The sequence below is a fragment of the Heloderma suspectum genome, chromosome 3, assembly GCF_057233095.1.
Source record: "Heloderma suspectum isolate Gila_16-S chromosome 3, 16-S_ref, whole genome shotgun sequence".
NCBI lineage: Eukaryota > Metazoa > Chordata > Lepidosauria > Squamata > Helodermatidae > Heloderma > Heloderma suspectum.
Window position 1 is genome coordinate 286,749,535 of NC_139460.1, and position 23,684 is coordinate 286,773,218.

The following is a 23,684-nucleotide window of genomic DNA, read 5'->3' on the forward strand; positions in this document are numbered from 1 at the left end:
TTGTCAGACAATCTTCAAGTGATACAACACTCCCCACACCCCCACACAGTCTCTTCCATTTCTGACAGTTGTCTATAGTTGTTTTGTTTTAATCTTGCCCTTCTCCAAAGAGCTCAAGCAAGTATACATGACCTCCATGTTTATCCTCAACAACCCTGTGAGGTAGGTTAGGAGGGTCCAAGCTTACCCAGTACATAGGCAAAGCTCTGCTGGATAAGGCAAAGGCCTTTCTAGACCAGCATCCTGTTTCCCACAGTGGTCAAACAGATGCCTCCAGGAAGCCTACATGCAGGGGGTATGAAGCCAATACCTCTCTCCCATTGTTGCTTCTCAGCTCCCCCAATCTCTTGGCTTTTAGAAAGGGTGTGAAGGCACGTCTTTTTACTTAGGGCACAGTCCTATCGATTGCACCCTCGCTGCTCAGAAGTTCCAGAACTTGAGGGCTTCTGAGATTCCTGTGCTCTGCCGGGCTGAAGCCAGCAGAGCGGGAGGAGCAGCGGAGGTGACCTTTGCCTCCTCACTCTCCTTTCTTTGATTTTTTGCTAGACAGGCTTGTGATGGCGGGCGGATCTCCGTCTCCTCCTTCTGAGGTCGGAATGCTGTTGCCATCCTTGGAAACAGAAATCCAAACTATCATATGGTCCCTGGAACGCTCACCCAGGGACCATAGGATTGCTCCCTCTGCCTTTCAAATGATATTGTTGTTTTACTCTTTTACAGCTTTTAATATTCTTTTTATTAGGTTAAGGTGCAATTGTTTTAAAGTGATGTTCGCTGCTTTGATGTCTCTTTAGGAAAGAAGGTGGTATACAAATGTTAATAATAAATAATAAAAGTTGCATAATCAGTGGTTTCCTCCCTGTGATCCTGAAGGTTCTACATCGCCATCCTGACTGGTAGACATTGATAGATGTTTCCTTCACAAATTGGTCTAATCCCACTTAGAAGAACCCATCTAAGCTGGTAGCCATCACCTTATCATGTGGCAGCAAATGTCATTGTTCAAAGAAGTATGGCATGGTCTGAGGGCACCTTGCTGAAGCTAAGCAGGTTTGGGTCTGGTCAGTGCCTGGATTGGAGGCTGCATGGGGACTCCATATACACCGCCTTGCATTCCATGAAGGAAGAAAGGTGGGATATAAATGTACTCAATAAATACTGGTACTTTGTCTTGTCCAAACCTGAAGCCACTGTGCAGCATAGTTGGGCAAAAGCCGGATCATGTGGCAAGGCTTCTCCACATTTGTTGTTGTTCAGTCGTTAAATCATGTCCGACTCTTCGTGACTCCATGGACCATAGCACGCCAGGCCTTCCTGTCCTCTGCTCTCTCCTGGAGTATGCTCAAGAAGTTCATTTCTCCACATTTACCACTTGGTAAATTGGTTGTCTGTATTCACCCCATGTAAAAATAAAAGCCCTATTCAGTAGGGCTGTTCAGGGAACCCCCGATCTGACTTGGAAGCCGTTTCATGGCTTCCAAGGCCGACCCGATCTGGCTCGGGCATATTCTGGGGGCACCCGACCAGCCTCGGCCCCGACCCCAAAGCGGGATTCAGATGGTGAACCCCGCTTCGGGTCCCCCCTAACGCCCCCACGCAACCCCCAGCTCCTTACCTGGGCCGCCTCCCCCACTGCTGCCGCCGCAGCCATCGCCTTCTCTGCCGCTGCACTGCTGCCTTCTCTGTCATGCCGCTGGCTTTGCCGCTGCTGCCACCACCTGCTGCTGCTGTCTTCACTGCCGCTGCCATCTCCTGAGGCCTGGACGTGTGGCGACTTTTCTTGCAGGGAGTCGCCATTTTTAAAATGGCAAATTCCTGGAACTTCCAGGAGCTTGCCATTTTAAAAATGGCGACTCCGTGGAAGAAGGCAGCCTCAGGAGATGGTGGCGGGCAGCGGTGAAGACAGCAGCAGCAGCAGCAGCGGCGGGTGGCAGCGAAGACAGCAGCAGTGGCGGCAGCGGAGAAGGCGGAGAAGGTGGCGAGGGAGGCGGCGGCTCAGGTAAGGACCTGGAGGTGCTGGGGGGCTGGGCCAGGGGCTGAAGCTCCAAAGCGTACCGAGTGCTTTGGTGAACCCCCGACCTGCTCTGGGTCGCTTCGTGCCCCCTCTGCTTCACCTTGGAAGGGGCACAAAATGAACTGAAGTGGCCTGCTTCGATGCAGGGTTCGGGCCTTGGGCCAAAGCGGTGCACAGCCTACTATTCAGTACTCTAAGTGACATGGGAAGCCAGTGTGCATACAGCAGTCTCCCCACTTTAGACCTCTGCCCCCCAATGCATGGACTGCACGTTGCATGGCCAGCAAGGTTGCAATGGCAGGGGCAGGGCAAGTAAATGCTCCCCCCATTTGCTCTCATGATTGATCATCATGTGAGAAGAGAGGCTGCATAGGGCTAAAGAGCCCTGTCAGTTTTACTTCTGTGACATGGCTGGGTGGGGGGAATGTGGAGAGAGCTAGCGAACAAATGCAGCCTCAATCCAGAGAGCAAACACAGGGAACATGGCGTTCCCATGGTTGGTTGTAGAATGGCTTTTGCCTGCATTTGCTGTTCCTTGCTCATTGCAGCCAAGCCAGACCCCCTCCGGCAGTTTCATGCCCAACTCTCTGCATCACATTCTGCATCAAAGGCAACCTCATACAAAAGATGAGAAACTGAAGTGTGTGTGTGTGTGTGGGGAAATACCTCAGGAGAAAAGCATGGTTATAAAACAGGACCGGGCAACTTGTAACCCTCCAGATTTTGTTGGACTGCAACTCCCAACATTCCTCACAACTGGCTAAGCTGGATAGGGCTGATGAGGGTCACAGGGCCAAGGTGCCCACCCCAGCTGTAAATCATCCTAGCCCTCCATTTGTGTGCTTACTTGCAAACCTACAGGAGCACTCTGCTGGCATGTATGTAATTGGAGGTGCTTCTCAGCCCCAAATTTCAAGCCTTTTTCAGTGTTCAAGCTGACATTTCGAAAGACCCCAAGAGTAATCAACAGAAATAGAGGTTATTTGCCAAGCACAGAGGCCAGCATCGCCTTCTGCAGCAGCCTCGCTTACTCTTGTTAAAGGTGGTTTCATAATAGCCTGTCTGTCTGTCTGTCTGTCTGTCTGTCTGTCTATCTATCTATCTATCTGATTGCCTTATCTGCTGGAGGTACAACTGTGCCTCCAATTTATATGTGTGTGTGTGTGTGTGCGTGTGTGCGCGCGCATGCACGCACACACACCTATCTGACAGAACCCTCTGAGACATCTCATGATAGACTCACAATAAAACTAATTAAAATCTTTTACAAGATAGGAGTGCCAGGTTAAATCACTGGTTTGCAGTGAATGCATTAACAATAGATGCCCAGAATTTTTTTTCTTATTCCCGGGTCCGTTTGAAGAGCCGGAATGAAGAGTGCAGGACGTATCTTTGTTTTCTTCTCAAGCATCAGTCAGGAAAGTCTTCTATCCACTCAGGCCAAACCAATTTATAGCAGAAGTCCTCACTGGAGGTGTTTTTAATTTTCAAAAGAAGGACGGTTTTGAAAAACATAGTGCATGAACAGGTTTCCAGCACCTGCTGAGGCCTACACCCCTACAGGGAGCCCACTGCTGACCTTGGGGAACTCCTGCTGCTCCTCTTCCTTGCTGTTGCTGCTTGCCTGTTCTGAGCATGTGAAAAGAATGAGGAGATGGACTGGCATGCTCTATTTGCCTTGCACTCTCCCACTGTGCGCTTGTGCGGACTGGGCCTAGAGGAAGAGGGCGCGGCGTCAATGGGTAGTGACAGTGGCAAGAAGGAGGTGGGCCTGTTCAGAAGGGGGCACTGAGATGAGCTTTCTCAAGTCCCCCCACCTTGAGTCGGCACTCTTTATTTCAGAGCTGAAGTCACATTTTGTGCCTGCCATAACTTAACTGAATAATGTATGTGAAGAGCAAGGTTAAAGCTGTATACAGGCTTTCGGCCTGAATGCATGAGGACACCAAGTGTGTAGGGCAAGGGTGGGGAATCTCATGCCTGGGGCCCAAATCCAGCCCTCCTGGGGTCCCAATCTGGCCCTCCAGGGTTCCCCAGATGGCCATGCCCCTTTCCCCTGGCCCCACCCCTTTCCCCTGACCACTGATCATTGAGTGGCTCTCTGGCTTTTGTGCAGTCCCGCCCCCCATTCTAAAAGATTGAGATATCTCTCCTAAGGCTTACTTACTGGTAGTGAGAGCTTTAAGCTACAGTACGCTGGTATTTTTGGTAGTTTGGCCCCGCCCCTTTTTCCTTCATAAGAACTCAAGAGCCCTGCTGGATCAGACCAAGGGTCCATCTAGTCCAGCATTCTGTTCACACAGTGGCCAACCAACTGTTGACCAGGAAGCCACAAGCAGAACATGAGTGCAACAGTACCCTCCAGCCTATGTTCCCCAGCAACTGGTGTACATAGGCTCACTGCCTCTGGTACTGGAGGTAGCACATGGCCATCAAGACTAGTAGCCATTGACAGCCTTTTCCTCTAGGAATTCGTCCAACCCCCTTTTAAAGCCATCCAAATTAGTGGCCATCACTGCATCCTGTGGTAGGGAATTCCACAGTGTAACTATGCACTGGGTGAAGAAGTCCTTCCTTTTATCTGTCCTGAATCTCCCACCAATCAGTTTCATGGTAAATCCTGGGTTATAGTATTTTGAGAGAGGGAGAAAAATGTCTCCCCATCCACATTCTCCACACCATGCATACTTTTGTGGACCTCTGTCATGTCTCCCCTTACCCTCCTTTTTTCCAAGCTAAACAATCCCAGCTCTTGTAACCTTTCCTCATAGGGGAGATGCTCCAGACCCTTGATCATCATAGTTGCCCTTTTCTGCACTTTTTCCAGCTCTACAATATCTTTTTTTTAGGTGTGGTGACCAGAACTGTACACAGTATTCCAAGTGTGGCCCCACCACAGATTTGTATACAGGCAGTATGATATTGGCAGTTTTATTCTCAATTCCTTTTCTAATTATGCCTAACATGGAGTTTGCCCCTTTTACAGCGGCAGCACCCTGGGTTGACATCTTCATTGAGCTGTCCACCACAACCCCAAGATCTCTTTCCTGGTTGGTCACCGCTAGCGCAGATCCCATCAGGCTATACTTGAAGTTGGGAGTTTTTGCTCCAACGTGCATCACCACTGGTATGCATCTCCTGAGGCTTCTCCAAAATTGAATTTTGGCCCTTGGGCTGAAAGAGGTTTGATACCATTAATGCAGGGTGTCAAGGGTGCATGTTCTGCCCCCCTCCCCACAATATCCCTGCTCCGCCCCTTCAGTCCTGACTTTTGCATGGTCAGCATGAAGGGGGGAAGGGAGATTCTAAGGACATTCCACACATAAGCCACACAATAGGAAACCCTGGCAATGAGCAACTGTTGGGAGTGGAGAGGGTGGCGCCACTGCACATGGGGATGTTGTGGGGTGGTTCACACACAGCCTGATCTGCTACACACATTGTGCCCCTACGCTTTCAGGCTGAACATCTGAACAGGGTTAAAAAATTCAGTGAACATGGTTTCTTTTGTGAAACAGACGATAGGAGGAATGGAAGGGAATGAGGATTTAGGGCACAATCCTCTGAACACTTATTTGGGAGTCACCCCAGTTAACTCAGTGGGGTTTACTTCCAAGTAAACACCTATACAATTGGGCTGCAGAGGCCAATAATCTCCTGGTGGTGTTCTTGTGACTGCTGGGAACTGGAATTGTATGGGTGCCTGCCTGTGCATTGAGCTGCTTGTGTGAAGTGGCACCCATGTGGTTTGAGCCAATTTAAACAATCCGGGATTATGAATTGGGGGTTCTGTCTGATATCTTAAAAATTAAAAGATGGTGAGAGTGTTTATATAGCACATCCAGGGCATTTTACATAAAAATAATGAAAGTTTATTAAAATCCATGTAAAATCAATTTTAAAAGGAGCAGGGGAAAGAGGCAGGGAAGTGATAAAACACACTAATGGGAACTTAAAATGGATACTCTATGTATTTTGGAGCTGAAACGTCTTCAGGCATTTTCAAAAGATGATGGAAGAAGAACAAATAAAAAAAATATCTGGAGGGAATGTCTTTGTCACTTAAGGGCTCATTACAGCAGAAGCACATTTTGCTGATTTCCAGGAAATCTCCAGACAAATTTTCATTGAACTCCTCTGTGATTTTGTTTAGGATCATTTTCTCTATTGGCATCCTGATTAATTCGCTCCTTTCCTTCATTTTTCTTTATTCTCCTTTGCTTCTCCCCCCTTCTTTTCGTCTGCCTTGTACCTTCAGTTCCAGTCTGCTATGTATTCTGGGACACTGGGCTAATTTAGTGTCCCAGAATACATAGAATACTCTATCAGAAGAAATCTCATTATGCTTATGGGGCGATGTTATTATTATCTTTAACTCACTGGTGTATTGCTTGTCTTCAGCATGTGTAATGCCTAGCAATAATATCTCTTCACGAAGTTAGAATACATTATTTTTTTTAAATGCATTTTTAGAGGCAACACTGTATCCTTTTTTTAAAGCTCTAATTGAATAAAGTAGCAGCATGTTTTATTTATAGCCATCAGCTTTCCCTACTGGGTTCATACATCTAAACTGTTAAAAGTTAAAGCAGTCTAGAACAATTGCTGTTTACTTAGGGCCAAACCAGACATGCTATGGGAGTTCTGTGGGGTTTTGTAATCTTCGAAGTAGCCGCGTGAGTCCCCTGTGATTTGGATCTGAGCAGTGGAACTGGTGTGTGTGTGTGTGCGTGTGTAACCTTCTCTCCATGCTATTCTCCTGATTAAATAATTTCTCTGTTCCTGTATGGTGCCTGTATTTTACCCCTCCAGCAGGGCTAATTTCACTATGTGAGGGGCAGGGCATTTAGATTAGGAAAATGACTCAAGGGAAAAAGTAAAAACAAACACCCCCCCTCCATTTCCCAGTGCTGCTGCTCCAATCAATACTCAAGATGGCACCCTGGGAAATGGTGAACTTCTGTCTGCACACTGTGATATCTGAAACTTGCCTCCTCTCTTTCCTGCATCTCAAAGTTGTCACTTCCCCCTTATTTCTTTAATGCATATTCTGTTTTTCTTCTAAATCAGGATCTCAGAGTTGATTACAATAAAAACATAAAATATGAAAACCAATGTAACATAGCAGTCATAAAGCACATCATAAGATGTAGCAGCAGCAGCAGTGAGCAATGTCTTTAGCTGAATCCATAACCACCCTGTACTGAAGGCCTAGTGGGATAAGAAGTCGTCATTTTTCTAAAAGACCAAAGTTGTATTTGGGTGTGCCTCTCTCAGGAGGGAGTTCAGAAAATGAGGCACCACAACAGAGAAGGGCCTGCTGCTGCATGTTGTCACCAGTTTAACTTCAGATAAAGGTGGTGCACAAAGCAAGGTCTCCCCCTGGTGGCTTTGTTCAATGCAGATTACTCTGCTGGCCATTCTAGATGTAGTTGTGGAAGGTTTCCACTGGCATGGCCAACTATGATCTAGGCTTTTGGTGAATCACTCATCTGGCCCGTTCACTACAAGCAAGCTACAATATGTAGCAGCAGCAGCAACAAAAGTGACCCATCACATTCTCATTCATCTTGTGGCTTCACCCTCAAAATGATTCCATTATCATCTGCTGGCGATCTGATGAACTAGCCAGAAAGCAACTATGACCCATCAATTGAGCATCTCTGGTTTAGGATACAAAATTGCCCTGCTCAAGCAGAGCTGTGTGTGGGAACATATTTTTGGGTATGGAATGCACTTCTGGATCCAGATTCATACATTGTAGGGGATCTTCTCTGTACCCAGAACTATCTGTGCATTGCCAAACAGATGACCTCTTGTGGGGTCCTAATCCAGCTACTCTTTTCAACCCACAACTAGTGATCAGCACTCTGAGAGCAGCCTCTGATGGCTATATGCTAGCTCCAGTATCAGAGGCAGTATGCCTGTGTACACCAGTTGCTAGGGAACATGGGCAGGAGGGTGCTGTTGCACTCATGTCCTACTTGTGGGTTTCCCATGGGCAGCTAGATGGCCACTGTGTGAACAGAATGCTGGACTAGATGGACCCCTGGTCTGATCCAGCAGGGCTCTTCTTCTGTTCTTCTGTTCTTTGGCAGTGGGGTAGCTACGTGCAGGGGACAGGAAGAGCCTCACGCGCAGTGCATCTGTGGGAGTTCAGCCCACTTCTTCTACATAAGGCTGTGCATATGTGTGTCAGAATGGAGGTCACTTGTGTTTATCTTCAGTACTTTCTCCAGACCAGGACCATGAAGGCTAAAAAACACTTCCTCAGTTAACCAGGTTTGGCATTTACATGTTCAATTTAATTTCATGCACTTTTTAAAACTAGAAAAACACATAAGCTAAACCATTTTAGATCTGTTGCTTATCTATCCTCCTTGAAAATGACATTTAAAAAAGAAAGAAAGACCCCAAATGCCCTAATTGAAATTTGCATGGACCCATCTTGCATGGGATTTCCGTGGGTAGAAGAAAACAAACTCAGTCATCAGTTTGGGGATTGGGATCAAGAAAGGTGAACTTTTAAAAGAGTGAAGTTGTTGGTAGGCAGTTCACAGTTGACTAGCTAGGATTCATGTCTATTGGGATTTTATTGCTGGCTATAACTTCCCTTTGTTATGTTAGTTATTTGTTAAACATTCTGAAGAGGTTCATTGCAAGAAGTTGGGGAGGGCTATTTTCCATTTGCTAGAAGGAAATTAGGGGTGGTGGTGCAAAGTGCAGGGGCTCAGTATTATCTACTCTGACTGACAGTAGCTCTCCAGGGTCTCAGGCAAACATCTTTCCCACCATTTGCTGCCAGATCTTTTTAAAGCGGAGATGGCAGGGATTTAATCTGGGACCTTCTGCATGCTACACATGCGCTCTGCCATTGAGCCATGGTCCTAGTGTTGCAAGAAAATGCTTGTGAAGCTCTAATTAAACCACTGATTGGGTGAACTAAGTTCAGCTTTTAGATGGAAAATCAATATTTACTACATTTTCAGTGTGCATGTAAAATATGTCTTCTTACTCAGCAGTGTTGTTTATGAAAACTGGGTTACTTGTGACCCGCCAAAGAATGTACTAATGAGGATTTCATGCTACGCAAACAATACCCTCGAGCAGCAGAGCCCCTTGGTTTTTGATGGGATTATGTTAGAGGAAGTGATCTAATAATTGCAGGGCTGGTGACACCCAGCATCTGTTCAGATGTGTAATGTTTTATACATAGGCTATGAAGGAAATTTCCTGGCACGAGTCTTTGTATCTTTAGCGATTTGATCAACACTTTCTTCTTCTTCTTCTTTGCTTGCTGTTCTATAAATGGACAATGTTTTGTTTACCAAGATGTGTGCTTTTTAAAATTTTCATTTCAGACAGCCAGTGGAGGCTGGTGGCTCTGATGTCAGTAGGGTGATACATTTCCTCCAAGTTTCAGTCAGAACCAGTCAGAACTCCAAAGGAGCTATCCAAGTTGCAGAAGCAGCTTGGATAGCTCCTGTAGAGTTCTGATTGGTTCTGATTGAACCCTGCAGCAGATTTACCACCCCACTGACATTGGAGCCACCAGCCTCCACTGAGAAGAACATTGGAAGCTGCCTTATACTGAGTCAGATCCTTGGTCCATCTAGGCCAGTCTTGTCTACACACTGACTGGCAGCAACTCTCCAGTTTCAAGCAGGTGTCTTTCCCAGACCTACCTGGAGATATGGAGAGTGAACTTAAAACCCTTTGCATGCAAAGCGTGTGTTCTATCATTAAGCTATTTTGTAACTATATTTTGTATTTATTTTAAAAGTTATATTATGAAATATTCTTTATTAAAGGATGCCTTCTCACCTCTTATGGTTTCCCTGAGTCTTCTGCTCAGCAATGCTGTTGTAGAGATCACTGTCAGCATTTTGGCTAGTTGGTTAATTGCACATCTCTTTTACTGTACTCCTTTTCTTTCTTTCTAAAGTGATTCTGTGGATATATTTATTTTTAGAAGATTTCTAATAATAATCTTTGCCTTCTTTGACATGCAGGACAAAACGAACATCAATCTGACATTTTTTCTACAGATTCCTTTTAATCAGGGCTAACAGTATCCAGTAATTTTCTCTGTTCCACCTGGTTTCTGAAATTCCCACTATATTTATGTGCTGTTACATCCCAGGTAGTCTAATTTGTCCATGCTTGCTGATTTATTGTTCTGACCTGGTATTAGGCAGCTACCTATGTTCCTGTGTTCTTCTAAGTCCTTCCTCCAAATACCATTTCCTTATCCATACAAGAAATTTGTCAGCTTTGTCTTTCATTGTGCCATGAGTATTGAGCCCTCCTCAACACTCTAAAGAAATGCTTTGGGATGCCATTGTGGTGCTATTCCACAAAGTTGTGGTATATGTGTAAAAACCCGCAATTATGAGGGCCAGGTCCAGTTGTGCAGTTCTTATCCACATGTTTAGCACCCTCTCTTCCTAAGGAAAGACCTGGGAAAGACCTATGCGACTGGCCCTGCTCATGGGGCTGCAGAATTCACACAGAGACATGCAAGAGCTGCATGTGATAGAGTCACAGGGAAATGACCATGTGGCTGGGAGTGTGTGTGAATGGAGCCATTGGAAAAATGTATGAAGTCGTGGGGAGTCTATTGCTCTGCTTGGTGGGATTTGAGTAGGGGTAAGAGAGGCTAAGGCTACCAAAGCAGTGAGTTGTCAAATATTTGGTATCAGGCAATAGGTAAATTTAATCAAACAAAGATAATAATGTGATATAATTACTCCAAACAAAGTCTTCAAGTTAGTTGAAAGGAAGTCAGCAAACAGCTCTATTACAATCAATACACTTTTGCTTACAGTTAAGCTGGTAGCTATATATCGTGCTGCACTAAAGCCCAAATACTAAGCTTTGACAGAGAAATTAATCCTAACCATATATATATCGGAGAATGCAGCTCCTAGATTTTGCCCCCTGAATGTTATCACAAAGCCATTCTGTCCATGACGAGAGAGAGAGAGAGAGAGAGAGAGAGAGAGAAAGGCGGGGGGGGGGAGGTCAGGAGGCAGGATGGAAAACTGATTTGTGCTTCCTGTTCTCGGTGCTTCCTGTTCTTGTCCAAAAATTATCGTGCTTATCTCCCCGATGGGCAAGATTGATTTCAGATGAGATAGAGCATCCTTGGCAACAGGAGGCACAGATCCCATTCTTTCCACTTAAATTGCATCAGTCACAAAAGTTCACACATTTGCAGCTTAATATAATCCTCTATTGGTTGTGCTGGGAGTTTGGTGTTTCATAACATACAGTATATCTAGCATAGTGTCATTTGCACAACTTTTGTAAGAACCTTCCCCCCATGTCTGGATTGCCTGGCCGCAGGAAGGATTTTGCAGGGGTGGTGGGAGGCAGAGATGGGAAGAAAGCCATTGCATTCAGTAGTGGCATCACTGGGGAGGGGAGGTGCTTACCAGTCATTTTAGGCTGAGGAGCCCCTCCCTTTGCCCTCTTTGAAGCGCGGCTCCCTCCCTCCTGCCCGGTATGCAGTGTGGGTTATGCTGGTTGTCCTTTTGGGGGCTGAGTAGGAATGTTTGACTCCTAGTCGGATTGGCCTTGGCTATGTGTCTTTTTGCCTACTTCACTCTGTAAGTGGGGTTGGCAGTTGATTTCAGGTGCTTTTGGTCTTGTATTTAAATACTTAGATTGATTCAGTCACATTTGCTAAATAGGCAGTCTGTGTGGGCACCTTGGGTGGGGAATAGGGTGGGTGAGCCGTCGGAGGCACCATTTCTGATGACTGGTAAGGCCTGAGGCTTCCAGCTCAGGTTTTTGTGGCCCTAGTTGGAAGATAAGGATGACCTTTGAGGCCAACTTACCTCACCCACTTAGAGTTTTGTGGCCCAGGGGAGCAGTGACAGGGGAAGGCCTCCCGTCCCAAAATTGGGCAGTCTTGAGGTGTGGTGATCAAAGATGCCACTCTACAGGCATCGAATGTCCCATCTGATAAAATGCCAGGTTAGTCACTGGTTTAGAGAAGTTGCCCACTTATGTTTCCCTTTGCAGATTTGATCAATCTCAATAAATGTGGCTGAAATTTTATGCCAACTATTTGCATCTCATCTCTTTATTCCCCCCCTTTCACCCGCAAAGGCTACAGGGCATAATCTAGCCACCTTTAACCCCTATGGGAGCCTTCCCCAACCTGGTGCCCTCCAGAGGTTTTGGACTTCCATTCCCATCAGCTCCAACCAGCATAGCCAATGGTCAGGAATGCTGGGAGTTATAGTCCAAAATGTCTGGAGGACACCAGGTTGGAGAATGCTGCCCTATGGTGAGATACAAGGATGAATCTGCCTGCTAAACTAATGGCTTCAAGATTTTAGGATTCCTCTGTGAACCAACAGTTTGGGGTAAAGTGCTCATCCATCCATTTGTCATGAGACCTGGGTGAGAACTCTCCATTCTTACCTTGGGACATTGAGAAGGCAGCCCTTTCATATCCTTGTGATCCTAAGTTCCATATGCATCCTGGAATGTAGAACTCTTCATTCCTCTGCCCTCCCTCCCTTCCCAATGCAGCTAGGCATAGCATGTCAGGAGCCATAAACTGATGGCTTCTTTTCATCAGTATTAGGTATCAGTAGAGCCATTTTTTTTCTTGTGGGGACTAAGATCCTTGGAAGCAACTTGATTTATGCTTTTGGGGGGAAGAAATTAAATAAAAACACATTTCCATTTCTAATCATAGGATTCCAGTTTTCCATTTTATGCTTAAAGCAGTTACTATAGTATTACACTCAACCAGCAATTCATTAGACTTGGAGAAGCAAGATTAAAACTTGATTATATTTAAATTTTTGTTGCTGTGGAACCCCAACTCATTCCACTTTACAATCATTCACAGTTTCATAGAGATGGCTTGACGTTTATGCGTACAGATTACAGATGTTGTCTAAAGCTATGAGTTCTTGTTTTGTAAACTTTTCTTTATGGCTTAACATGTATAGCAGGAACTTTTTCATGACTGCAATAAGGAACATGAAGCTGCATTCCTGAGTTGAAAAAAAGATACACTTCAGTCCAGAGTAGGCCATTCTTATGCACATTCTTTTCAGCTGAGCACAGCAAGTGCTGGATTGTGGCCTAAGGATGTGACCTCTATTATTAAAGATCTGCATAGGATGTTTTTTGGGTATCTTCGGTGTGGCCGCTCATCTCACCTGAAATCCACTAGCTACATGCTGTATATGACTGGTCTGCTCAGAAGGCAGACTTGAGAAACCCCACACAGGACTACAGCTGGGGTTCATTCCAGCAGGGCTGGCCCATTTTTTTTTTTGCTGCCTGAGGCAAAGGTCAACATGCCCCCGCCCATTTCATGTACAGAAGCCGACTGGATCTTGACTTCAGCACTGGCAGTGAGCTAGGCTAGTTTTGGGTGGTGGTGGTGGTGTAGGACAGGCTGTGTGGCATACAGCGCTCTGTCCTCCAAAAGAGAGAAGTGGTGGGCAGGCTCAGAAGAAATGGCTCATGGGCTGCCACTGCTGCCCTCCAGCATCTGCTGCCTGAAGCAATTGCCCCACTCTGCCTAATGGTAGGGCTGGCCTTGGCTCATGCACAAGGAAGTTCACTATTAATGTGAGCAATCCTATGAGGTTTTAAGCTGTCTTTTACAGGGGATTGCTTGTTGTTGTTCCATTTGTGTGACAGCATAGGAGGAGGTTCCCAAGGAGAAGTGCCCTTAAATACATACCTGCTTGGGCATGTATTTTGCAATAATTCCTTACACCAGTAGGTCAGTAAATGTTGAAGGGTCATGTGCTAACACTGAATAAAAGGACAAAACAACTCCTCAGAGGTGACTCTATAACTTGTTCGCATGACATGGTTATCGTAAATCATTGATGATTTGAGGTACATGATACAAGATATAGATCTAAGCTAAGTTATTTGCATCGAAAGCGTTTCACATCAAAACATACATAAGTCTGAAACACAGTGTTACAAAGAGGCAACTTTCCCTGCTTCTACTTATCTCACTAAAGATGTGTGAATGAACAAAAATGCTGCAGATCAGATAGGAGTGAGAACTATTACCTGCGAGTGGAGCATGCTTGGAATGCCTAAACTTCCTTCTTATCCCTGCCTCGTGTTTCTGTCTACTCAACCTGCTCTAAAGGCACATTTTGGAGAAATTGTATAAATACACTATATAAGCCAAAATAACATAACAGTGCAAAATATATGGATTTATATTTAGGTATGATTGCTTACTTTTTTGGGGGGGGGGATGATAAAAATAGTGAGAGGACATAGGATGGCAACAAAATGACATGCTCTTAGGCCCCCAAGGAGCTGAACATTTGTAGACACTGGATGCTCTTCTAATACTGGAAGAAGCAGGCACATAGATGGAGTGCATTGTAAACAATAGCACACCATGAGAAATGAAAAACAAAACACTGTATTGCAGCTTACTAGCTCCATCATCTGGAGGGCCCAGCTGGAATTTCATGCTGTGTCTTGCTACAGAGCTGCTGCATTTCTGCAGCCCGCTCCCACCCACCAGTTATTGAGAACATTGAAATGGGAAAGGATTGTGATGCACAGGCATGGCTAGGGAGGAGCTATAGCTCAGTGGTAGAGCACATGCTCTGCAAGCAGAAAGTCCCAGGTTCAATCCCTGCTGTCTCTAGGTAGGGATGAATCCCTGGAGAGCCGCTGCCTGTCAGTGTAGACAATGCTGAGCTAGATGGACCAATGGACTGACTCACTATATGGCAGCTTCAGATGGGTATGAAAAAGTCTGCTGGGGTGGGGTGGGTGGGGGTCGAGGAAAAGTCCACTATGGACCTCTTAAAGGTTTCAGAATCTCATCCAGGAAGACATTTAGCAACTTTATCTGGAGTATTTACTTAACATCAATCATGGTGTCCATTCTCTCCTCCCTGATCGCAGTCTATATTATACTGTGCAATGTAACAAGTGGGTTCTTCAAGTTCTTCAAGAACACATGTTGTTCTTTGGAGCACCATTACAAACCTTTGTAATATGTGGGTTTGCGCAGCAATATTCTTGTGCTCATGATGGATGATTCAGATGACCTTTACTCCATGCTACGTGCAGAATGGTTATAGTCTAGAACAGTCTCATTCCTTACTGCATTTGTCTAAGACTGTACAATAGACGTAAAGGCTTTTGCACACATTATTTTGAAAATCCTGTATGTTATGCTCTCTGTCACCCCAGATTCCAGACGTATACACGAAACATTAGGGAATGTGATGAAAGATTGCTTCAAGCGAGCACATCGACTTTGTATTATGAATCTACTGCACACAACTGGCAACAAATGGATTAGGGAAAGAAGCATAATTGCTGTCTACACAGGCGATCATGCTCAATCAAAATAATAATATCAAGCCCTCTCCTATTGATCTGTAGGCCTCAGCAGCTCATACATCAATGCCCAGTTTTTGTGCACTGCATTATTAACCCTTTGCTGGCAAATTGCCATAGTCTGAAAGACTCATAAAGCTTTGCAACAGGGATGGGGAACAGACCCCTGGCCCCAGCTAGTACAGAAGAACTGTCCACCTCACCCCATAAGATAGTGTATTGGTGAGAGAGCATGCATGTCAAAATGTCTGTGATCTTTCGAGCATGTATCAGTTAACTAAATTCCCATCCTGTCCTCTCTTGAATTAATTAGAAGAATAACATTCAAAGGCCTTTGTGCCTATGTGAGATAGGAATGATGAAGCATGATCAGAGACTAGGAGTGCATATGTAATGTCCCAATAGCAGACAGATGGTGCCCTCGAATCCATTATTAAAAATTGCCACTGTCAGAAAAATTAAATGTAGTTGTATAATGTATAAGGATGGTAATAAATTCTCATTCCTCCTGGCTCCAGGGGTAGATTCAGCAAGGTTTTTCTTCTCCATTTATGCCCTTAATACATTTCCAAGCTTCTTACTACCTCCGCATAGTAAAATGGCTTCTGAGCTCCTTGCGATGCCAGTAATAGACATTTTCACTGCAATTCAGGCTGAAGAAACCAACTGGGATTGACCGGGACCAGGTTCAGATTGGAGTTCATAACCTCCTAAGCCAAGGTCTCCTTCATAAATGTTTTCATCGCTTGCAGGATGGGGTGACTCTATTCTGCTCTGTGCTGGCATTGGAGAAAGGTCTGAGGCCTCATAATTCAGAGTCAGTTCATCATTATTGACAATAAAGTCCATATCATCATCCTTCAGTTGCTCCTAGGCATTTTTTTTTAATAAAAGAAAAAAAGAAAGATGTTGTGAGAAAAGTTTCAGATGGATTTACAGTTCCAGCCAATTCAAGCAGGACTTGATTTGATTTGGATGCTCTATTGAATTCCTTTATTGTCCCTAAACCCTCTGGGTCAGTGGGCACATTTGGATATTTGAGAAAGTGTTGTGGGTGCTTTCACAAAAGGACTGCCATGGGGAGAGGGCTTGCCCATTGATAAAATGGCTGTCAGGGTGGGCATGGCTGGTCACAAAACACTCATTTCCCAGAAGGCAAATGGTAAGACTAAAAGAAAAGTAACTAGCTCAGAAACCTAAGTCTAAGGCAGAGGTGGGTCTGAGCTCCAAAACACAAAATCACTCTTTTGAACCCCAATAAAGATGGCACTGGAGGACAGTGCTTTGCTTTTCAGCATGCCAGCATCCCAGTTAAAAATAATTAATTAAAATAAGATTTAAGAGATAAAATAAAAATCAGGAAGGGCAGGGAGCCTATCTACACACATTGGGTACCCCAGCTTTAAATCTACTCATATCAGTTTGTATGACCATTGCAGAAAAGCACTGAAGTTCTCTGTATTAAATGGATACCCCATCCTATTCCTTAGGCTTAGGACAGTATATCACATTTTATATCTTCAAAATGGTAATAAAGATTTCAGTGTACAGAATCTCATTAAACTTGACAAAAATGCAGGCACCCTAAGTGTCTTGTGCATGCAGAAGCAACTTGTGCAAACATCTGTCCATGTAGATCAAGAGTGAGCAACTTGTGACCCTCCAGATGTTGTTGTACAGCAACTCCTATCTAGGGATGTCCGTCGCTGTGAAATCCGGCCCTTTTTGGGCTCGACAGACTCCCAATGGGCACCTGATTCGGCTTGCATTTGTGGGCTAAGGCATGCGTTTTCCCCCCAAAATCTGGGAACTTTCCTTTAAAAGAAGTGTAAAAAGAAATGTGGGCAAATTGCGGCTGCAATTTGTATAATTTACACAAAGTTCTTTTAATGCAAAAATCAGTCAACCAATTTGTGAACTTGATGCAGATCAAGTCAGGCCAACTCACAGGCAAGGCAAATGAGCCGAAGACCAAAGCTGATGAAAGCTTAGTGAGCTCCAACCCATGGATGGATTCCTCTGACATCATACTCCTATCATTCTTCACAATTGGCTACATTGGCTGATGGGAATTTCTTTCCAACAACATTTGGAGGGCCACAAGTTGCTCACCCCTGGTGTAGATGCATAGAAAGAGGTCCCATGTTTGCAGTGATCTCCCCAATCATTTCAACTTGCTATGGTGGGACACATGTGTATCTTAAGCTGCCTTTTCAATTTAAGTAAATTGGTAAGTTTACAGGTAAGTGCAGGATCTCCAGGTGCACATACATGGAGCTGTGGATCCAAGGCATAACTTGCTTTTTTGATCCCCCAAACCAGTAATTATGTGTAATCTCCTGGTTTAGGGCCTATTTAAGGTCCCAGGTATCTAAAGCAGGGCACCTGAAAAATATTGTAGCCAAAATTAGCCAGCCAGCTGTCTCCACACATTTTCCACTTCTTCCATCAAGCAAAAGTGTTCTAGCTTCTGGGAGACACAATTACAGTATTAGGGACAAATAGCTGTTTTGTAATGGAACAGTAATGTGGGCTGAGTTGCCAAGTGCGTGTGTGTTAAAGCATTCACATGCAGAATTCTGCATGGAACTAATTGCTCCAGATTCTCAGCACATCAATCTGATCATGTGAATTGGGCCAGAAACAGAATTGGGACTCTTAGGTTGAAGCTAGGGTCTTTTATACCATATTGACTTGGCAGGGATGCTGTGGGCCTCAATCTAAGTTATACTGAAACCTGTGTAATGCTTTCCATCAACTTTTTAAGGATCTCACTGTAAGATCCCCCAAACAATGAAACATGCACATGCAATTTATATACTTACTCCATATGCTCTAGGGCTGGTTAGCAATCTGGCCACAGGATTACACCATTCCGGCAAGGTTGTAGTAAGTGGTGGTCCAGCATGGGTGAGAATGGGCTTCAAATATCTGTGAAATCTGTTAAGGTCTAATTCCCAACCTGTGCATACATGCTGCTGTTAGGCGCTTCAGTCACAGCAGCCAGTGTTATAATGCAGTATTCCCCAACCTGGTACCCTCCAGATATTTGGACTACAAATCCTAGCATTCCTGACCATTGGCCATGTTGGCTGGGGCAGATGGGAGTTGAAGTCCAGAACAACTGGAGGGGACCAGGTTGGGGAAAGTTGTTATAATATATCAGAAATGGGCAGTTGTCATCATTAACATAACAAAAACAAGGGTAATGGTGTGTTTTAGTCTGCTTTCACAAGTCATACTAGGGACACCTTTTCATCTCTCTTGCAGGATTTGTTTCACCTGTAAATATGGCTAATACAGCAAGTTATGCAAGAAATTGGGTTTTTAAATTTGAATGATGTAAATGCATGAAACTGTTTCTGTCAACAGATGTTGCCTTAAAGTTACTCATTACTGATTGTTTATCATCATTATTACAGAGAAATATAGCGACCAAAATTTCATGGAGTGTGAGTTTATTCCCATGCTAGAAAACTATGGGACTGCCCATGCATTTCATTTAATGGCATTTCTAAAAGGACTCTTTTAGGGCCTCTGCCCCACCAGCCATTTTTGGGCAAGATAGATATCCTTTCCCCTCCCTATGCAAGTGAATGGAGAGATTCTCCCATTCACTTGAATAGGGAGGAAAAAAGCCCTCCTTCTGAAAAATGGCTGGAGTGGGGCAGGAGTCCTCCCCCACTGAGATTCTGTTGCCCCAAAGGTCCTTGGAGGGGCTGGGCTTCACCCCTATCCAACCATTTTTCAGCAGGACAAGGTTTTTTCCTCCCTATTAAGGAGAGCGATTCCCCCATTCATTTAATTAGGGAGGAAAAAAAGCATATCCTGCCAAGAATAGGCTGGAGGGATGGAGAAGCCCACCTCTACCAAGGACCCTGTTGCCCCACAGTTCCTTGGTGGGGGTGGGATTCTCCCCACTTCAGCTCTTTTTCAGCAGGGTGGGCTTGTTTTGCCCTATGCAGGTGAATGGGTGGGTGCCACAGTCTGGCTTGGTGGGTGCAGTGGCACATGAAGACACCACATTGGGGATCCCACATCTACATCCTTCTTAAAATCAACGTTGCTAGGTGTGTGTGTGTGTGTACATTCCAAATGTTCTGACCTAGACTAAAAACATTTTTGTGAGAAGGTTCTTTGCCATCCTTTATAGAACCGGCAAAGGAACGTGTTTGATAGGGAGGTCTCAAGTACAGAGAAAGCTCTGGATCTGGTGGATGCCAATTCCATTACTAACTGACTAGCAGTATTTCCAGGGCCTCAGGCAGAGATCATTTCTAGCTCCAGTAGATGAGATCTTTAACCAGAGCTGCTGGAGACTGAACTAGCCACCTACTGTATACAATGTTTATGTGCTATTAATGAGCTATGGCTATGGGCGGGGGAGAAATTAGTTCAATTCACATCTAATTTGTACTTCCCAAACCAATACACAAACCAAAATGCAGTTATACTTCAATATTCACACATTTCTGAATTTTGCAATAGAATTCTCTAATAAGAAATGCATACAAAAATGCATTATATAGGGAAAGGTATTTGCAAAAAATGGGGATATTAGGAAATGTGTGTACAAAAATGAGTATATTATGAGAAATGTGCTTGATATATACATATATACAAGTTTTTGTGCAGACTTTTTCTTGAAAGATCACAAACTGATGTGGAAATGGGATGAAAATAACTTAGGGAGAAATCCTATGGCCACTAGTCAGTGGCTAGACGGCCATAGGATATGTGGTTTTCCGGGAACCAACCTCAGAGCCCACGCTCCAGTGCTTCCTCCCTTCCACGCTACCTCACAGGCAGCATGGAATGGTGCTGCTCTCCGTGCTCGGAAAAGGAGTGTGGAGCAGCCAAAACAGGGTGTTCTGGGGGACGTTCTGGGGCAGCGAAGGCGGAAATGCTGGTACAACACATCCTATGTGACATCTGGCAGCCTCCTCCCTTCCTCCGCCTTTCCACGGCTAGACAGCGAAAATTGGCTGTCTAGCCACAAATGCAGGACAGGAGAAGCGCGGAAGGAACGATCCCCTCCATGCTTCTCCTGCCCTGCATTGGATAGGCGGTCGCCTCCAAGGTTGGAGGCAGCTGCCTATCACCACAGGATTGTGCCTTGAGGTTGGAAAAATGAGAAACTGAGTGAAACTGAACTTGACAAATTCATCCCTCTCTAGCTATGGCTACCCACTGAATATCTGATGGCAGGAGCACCTGCAATATGCAAGTCACCACTTGATGCTTCAGTTATTGAGTGGTGAATATGCACATGTTTGAGCTTTAGCTTGTTCATCTAAACCTAACATGCCACTATCAACATGCCTGGAATACCAAGCAATGCTGGGAACTTGTCACGTCCAGAACTCCATGCAGAAATGTTATTAGAAAACGGGGTAATTTTGTCAGGGGATGCATACAGCAAGCTATCTGGGTGTATCATTTTCATCTAACATCTGCGATGCCCTGAAAAAGGTGCCCCATAGACAATTGCATGCAACCCCCCCCAAACATAACCCTATTCAAGATGCAGCTGCATGAAGTGCTTTGCATAAAAGACGCAAATAGCTAGTAATTGTTATGTATCTTCTGCTTCCTTTGGAATGCCCACTCAGCATTTTATTTTACAAATCAAATCAATGCCCCCTTTCCTTGTCACAAGGCAAATGTATTTCATGAAATGTTAAGTAACTTTTTAGCTGGGGAGTGAGTGTTAGGTCGTTCCATGCAGTGTGCTCTTTCTCAGAATTCAACACGTTCGTTTTACAGTTCATACTCCAGTGCTCCTTTATATGAAATTATGTAAATATACCAGAAACAGGCTTATGCTATTGTTTTGCACCTGTCTTTCTGAACTTTTCATCCAAAATCGATTTATCGGGATAAAAGAAAATCTGCTCATCCTGAGCAATTATATCATCTTCATATCTGTCGAGATTGATTCTTGCCAAGATCACTTGTAATGGATGTATCCTTTGCACCTTTCCCCTGATACCACTTCTGCTGTACTCAAGGAAGCTTGTTGTCAGTGATTTATATACTGTGTTAGGAACACTTCATTTTTACATTTGCTTTGATCACATTCTTTAGCAAGAAAAGGAAAAGGAAATTAAAAGAGGTGTTAAAGCCAAATAATGGCCAGACATTTTGTACTAATAACAACAAAACCCTCATATTTTCATCCCACTGATGAGGGATCTTTTGGCTGAGTTTCACTTGGCCATGAACCAAAGGGCCATGCTTGTACTGGGGCTTTTCAGCCCCTCCTGCCCAACACAGCCCTCATGCTTAACTCCACATCTGCTCTGGAAGGCTGAGGGGTCCTTCACTGGAGCAGATTTTGATGTAGTATGAACTATGAAGGGCTGCATCTAGGACAGGAAATTGGCAACCTTTCCATCCTGTCTGCAAGGTATGCACACACATCTCTTTGGATCCTGGCCACTATTTTGCATTAAGGGCATGAGTTAGTCAAAGCTAAGCCAATTCCCATTCCTTAATTTTCCTCTGTTGGAATCAATGGGACATAACAGTCTTTAAGCTGTAGTTGAATCATGCCCTAAGGTCTTGTAAGGTTCAATTATACTCATTCCAAGGTATGAGAAATGTTACATCCATGAAGTACGAGAAAGAAACATTGTTCCCTTCAAAACATTGCATCATGAAAATCTTTGGTTCAGACCCCACTTTGGATAATGGGCAGATTTGGTTTGGACTCTTGGAGGAGTGTCACTTCACCTTTGTTCTGAAGCAGAATCTCTCTTTGGAAAACTTGAAGCTTCATGTCTCCCCACTGAATATCATGGAGGAAAGGGTTGATGGGGGAAGCCCACCCTCAAGGTACCTTTGTGTGTGTGTGTGGGGTTGGCTTTACACCCTCCCCGGCCATTTTTTGCCTGAACAGGCTTTATTCCCTCTTTATACAAGTCAATGAAGCAGCATTGCCTCTTTAACTTGCACAGAAAAAATTAAACTTGTGCATCCATGATAACAGCTGTGTGTGTATGTGTGGGAGCCCACCACCCATCACCCCAGCAAGGGGCCCTGTTGCACTAAGGGTTCTTGCTGGGGGATGGGCTTTACCCTCCCAGCTGTTTTGGAGTGCAGAAGTGTTATTACCCTGCTTTGACAGATGCCTTGATATGCACTATCAAAGCAGTCTCTGCTGGCCATTCAGCATCAGCAAGGATTGCTCAGAAGGTGTGTATATTGCTGATCAACACCCAGATGCCTCCTTCAGAGCATTCTCCAGGAGAGTGCCAGCTCCAGGTTTTTGAGAACCCTTGGGCAAGACATCCTCAATGTTCCTCCTCTCTCACCATCATTGTCACCAACTGCTATTCCTCCTCATCCTCTTTCTCATAATTACTACCACTTGCTTGCTTGACAGGCGATGTACACATTTTGTAAAATCTGTTCCATCTGCATTTTGCGGCTTATTTGGTGCCTTTTATTCCATCATCTGGTCATAGACGAAAGTGGATTTTCCACCAATTTCCCGATTTTGTGAAAATTCGCACCTTGCAAAAATGTGCAAATCTCCCCAAATGTGCATTTTCATGCTTTAGCTTATAGGAGAAATGTGCATTTTCAGCCACTGTTTTTTATTTCATGTATTTTTCTAGGATTATATTTGTGTATAATTCTGGAAAATAAAAAAAACCAGTCCCCAAGACTGTGGAATCCATATAACTCAGGAAGAGCTGGTCCACTGTGGGGTCCACAAGTTGAATTCATAGAAAACTGAACTCATTTGAATCCCTTGCAGATTCCTCTGACAGCCTTAGATACGATATATACGTTCATTGTACTTGCTTTGCAATTCTGCCTACAGCACTGATGCTGTTCTTTCAAAATAGTTTTGGGGCAAATATTATTTGTCTGATTGCACCCAAGGGAGGTACTCAAAGGAGGTACATCTTTTCAGCATCTTCTCCTTTGCTTTTGTGCAACCCCTTGAAACTGTCCTCTATAAATCTGCTCTTACTCCTAATGCACAATGGCTTCAAGTAAAGGCAATTTTCTGTAGCTGGTTGGATACTTCTAATTCTGTAATAAACTATTAACCTCTATGTTCTACTGTTAACTAGTTATTATTTTGCCTGCTTAAGAGCTCAACTCCCATTGGCCTATTTTTAGTGTTTTAATAAATACCATAATGTTGCCTCTTGATTACTGGGACAATTGGTTCATTGCTTCACACACAACTAGCATACGGCATTGTTCTAATCTATGTGCAGTATTGTCTATTACTTTAAAAGCAGGGCAGAGTTGAGTTTCCTGCAACATCACTCTTTTCTCTCAAGTG

At 44.4% G+C, this 23,684-nt stretch overlaps 1 protein-coding gene across 1 annotated transcript in view; it reads right to left on the minus strand.

Annotated features, from left to right (window-relative positions):
* Nucleotides 1-13,325: 13,325 nt before the first annotated feature.
* SLC9A9 (solute carrier family 9 member A9) overlaps nucleotides 13,326-23,684 on the minus strand; it is a 458,836-nt gene continuing 448,477 nt past the window's right edge. Inside the window, exons 15-16 of the mRNA XM_084847219.1 lie at nucleotides 18,205-18,310; nucleotides 13,326-16,249 (exon numbers count right to left, since the gene is read on the minus strand). Coding sequence (XP_084703345.1) covers nucleotides 16,028-16,249; nucleotides 18,205-18,310 — 328 coding nt within the window. The 3' untranslated portion in view covers nucleotides 13,326-16,027. The remainder of the gene's footprint in view (nucleotides 16,250-18,204; nucleotides 18,311-23,684) is intronic.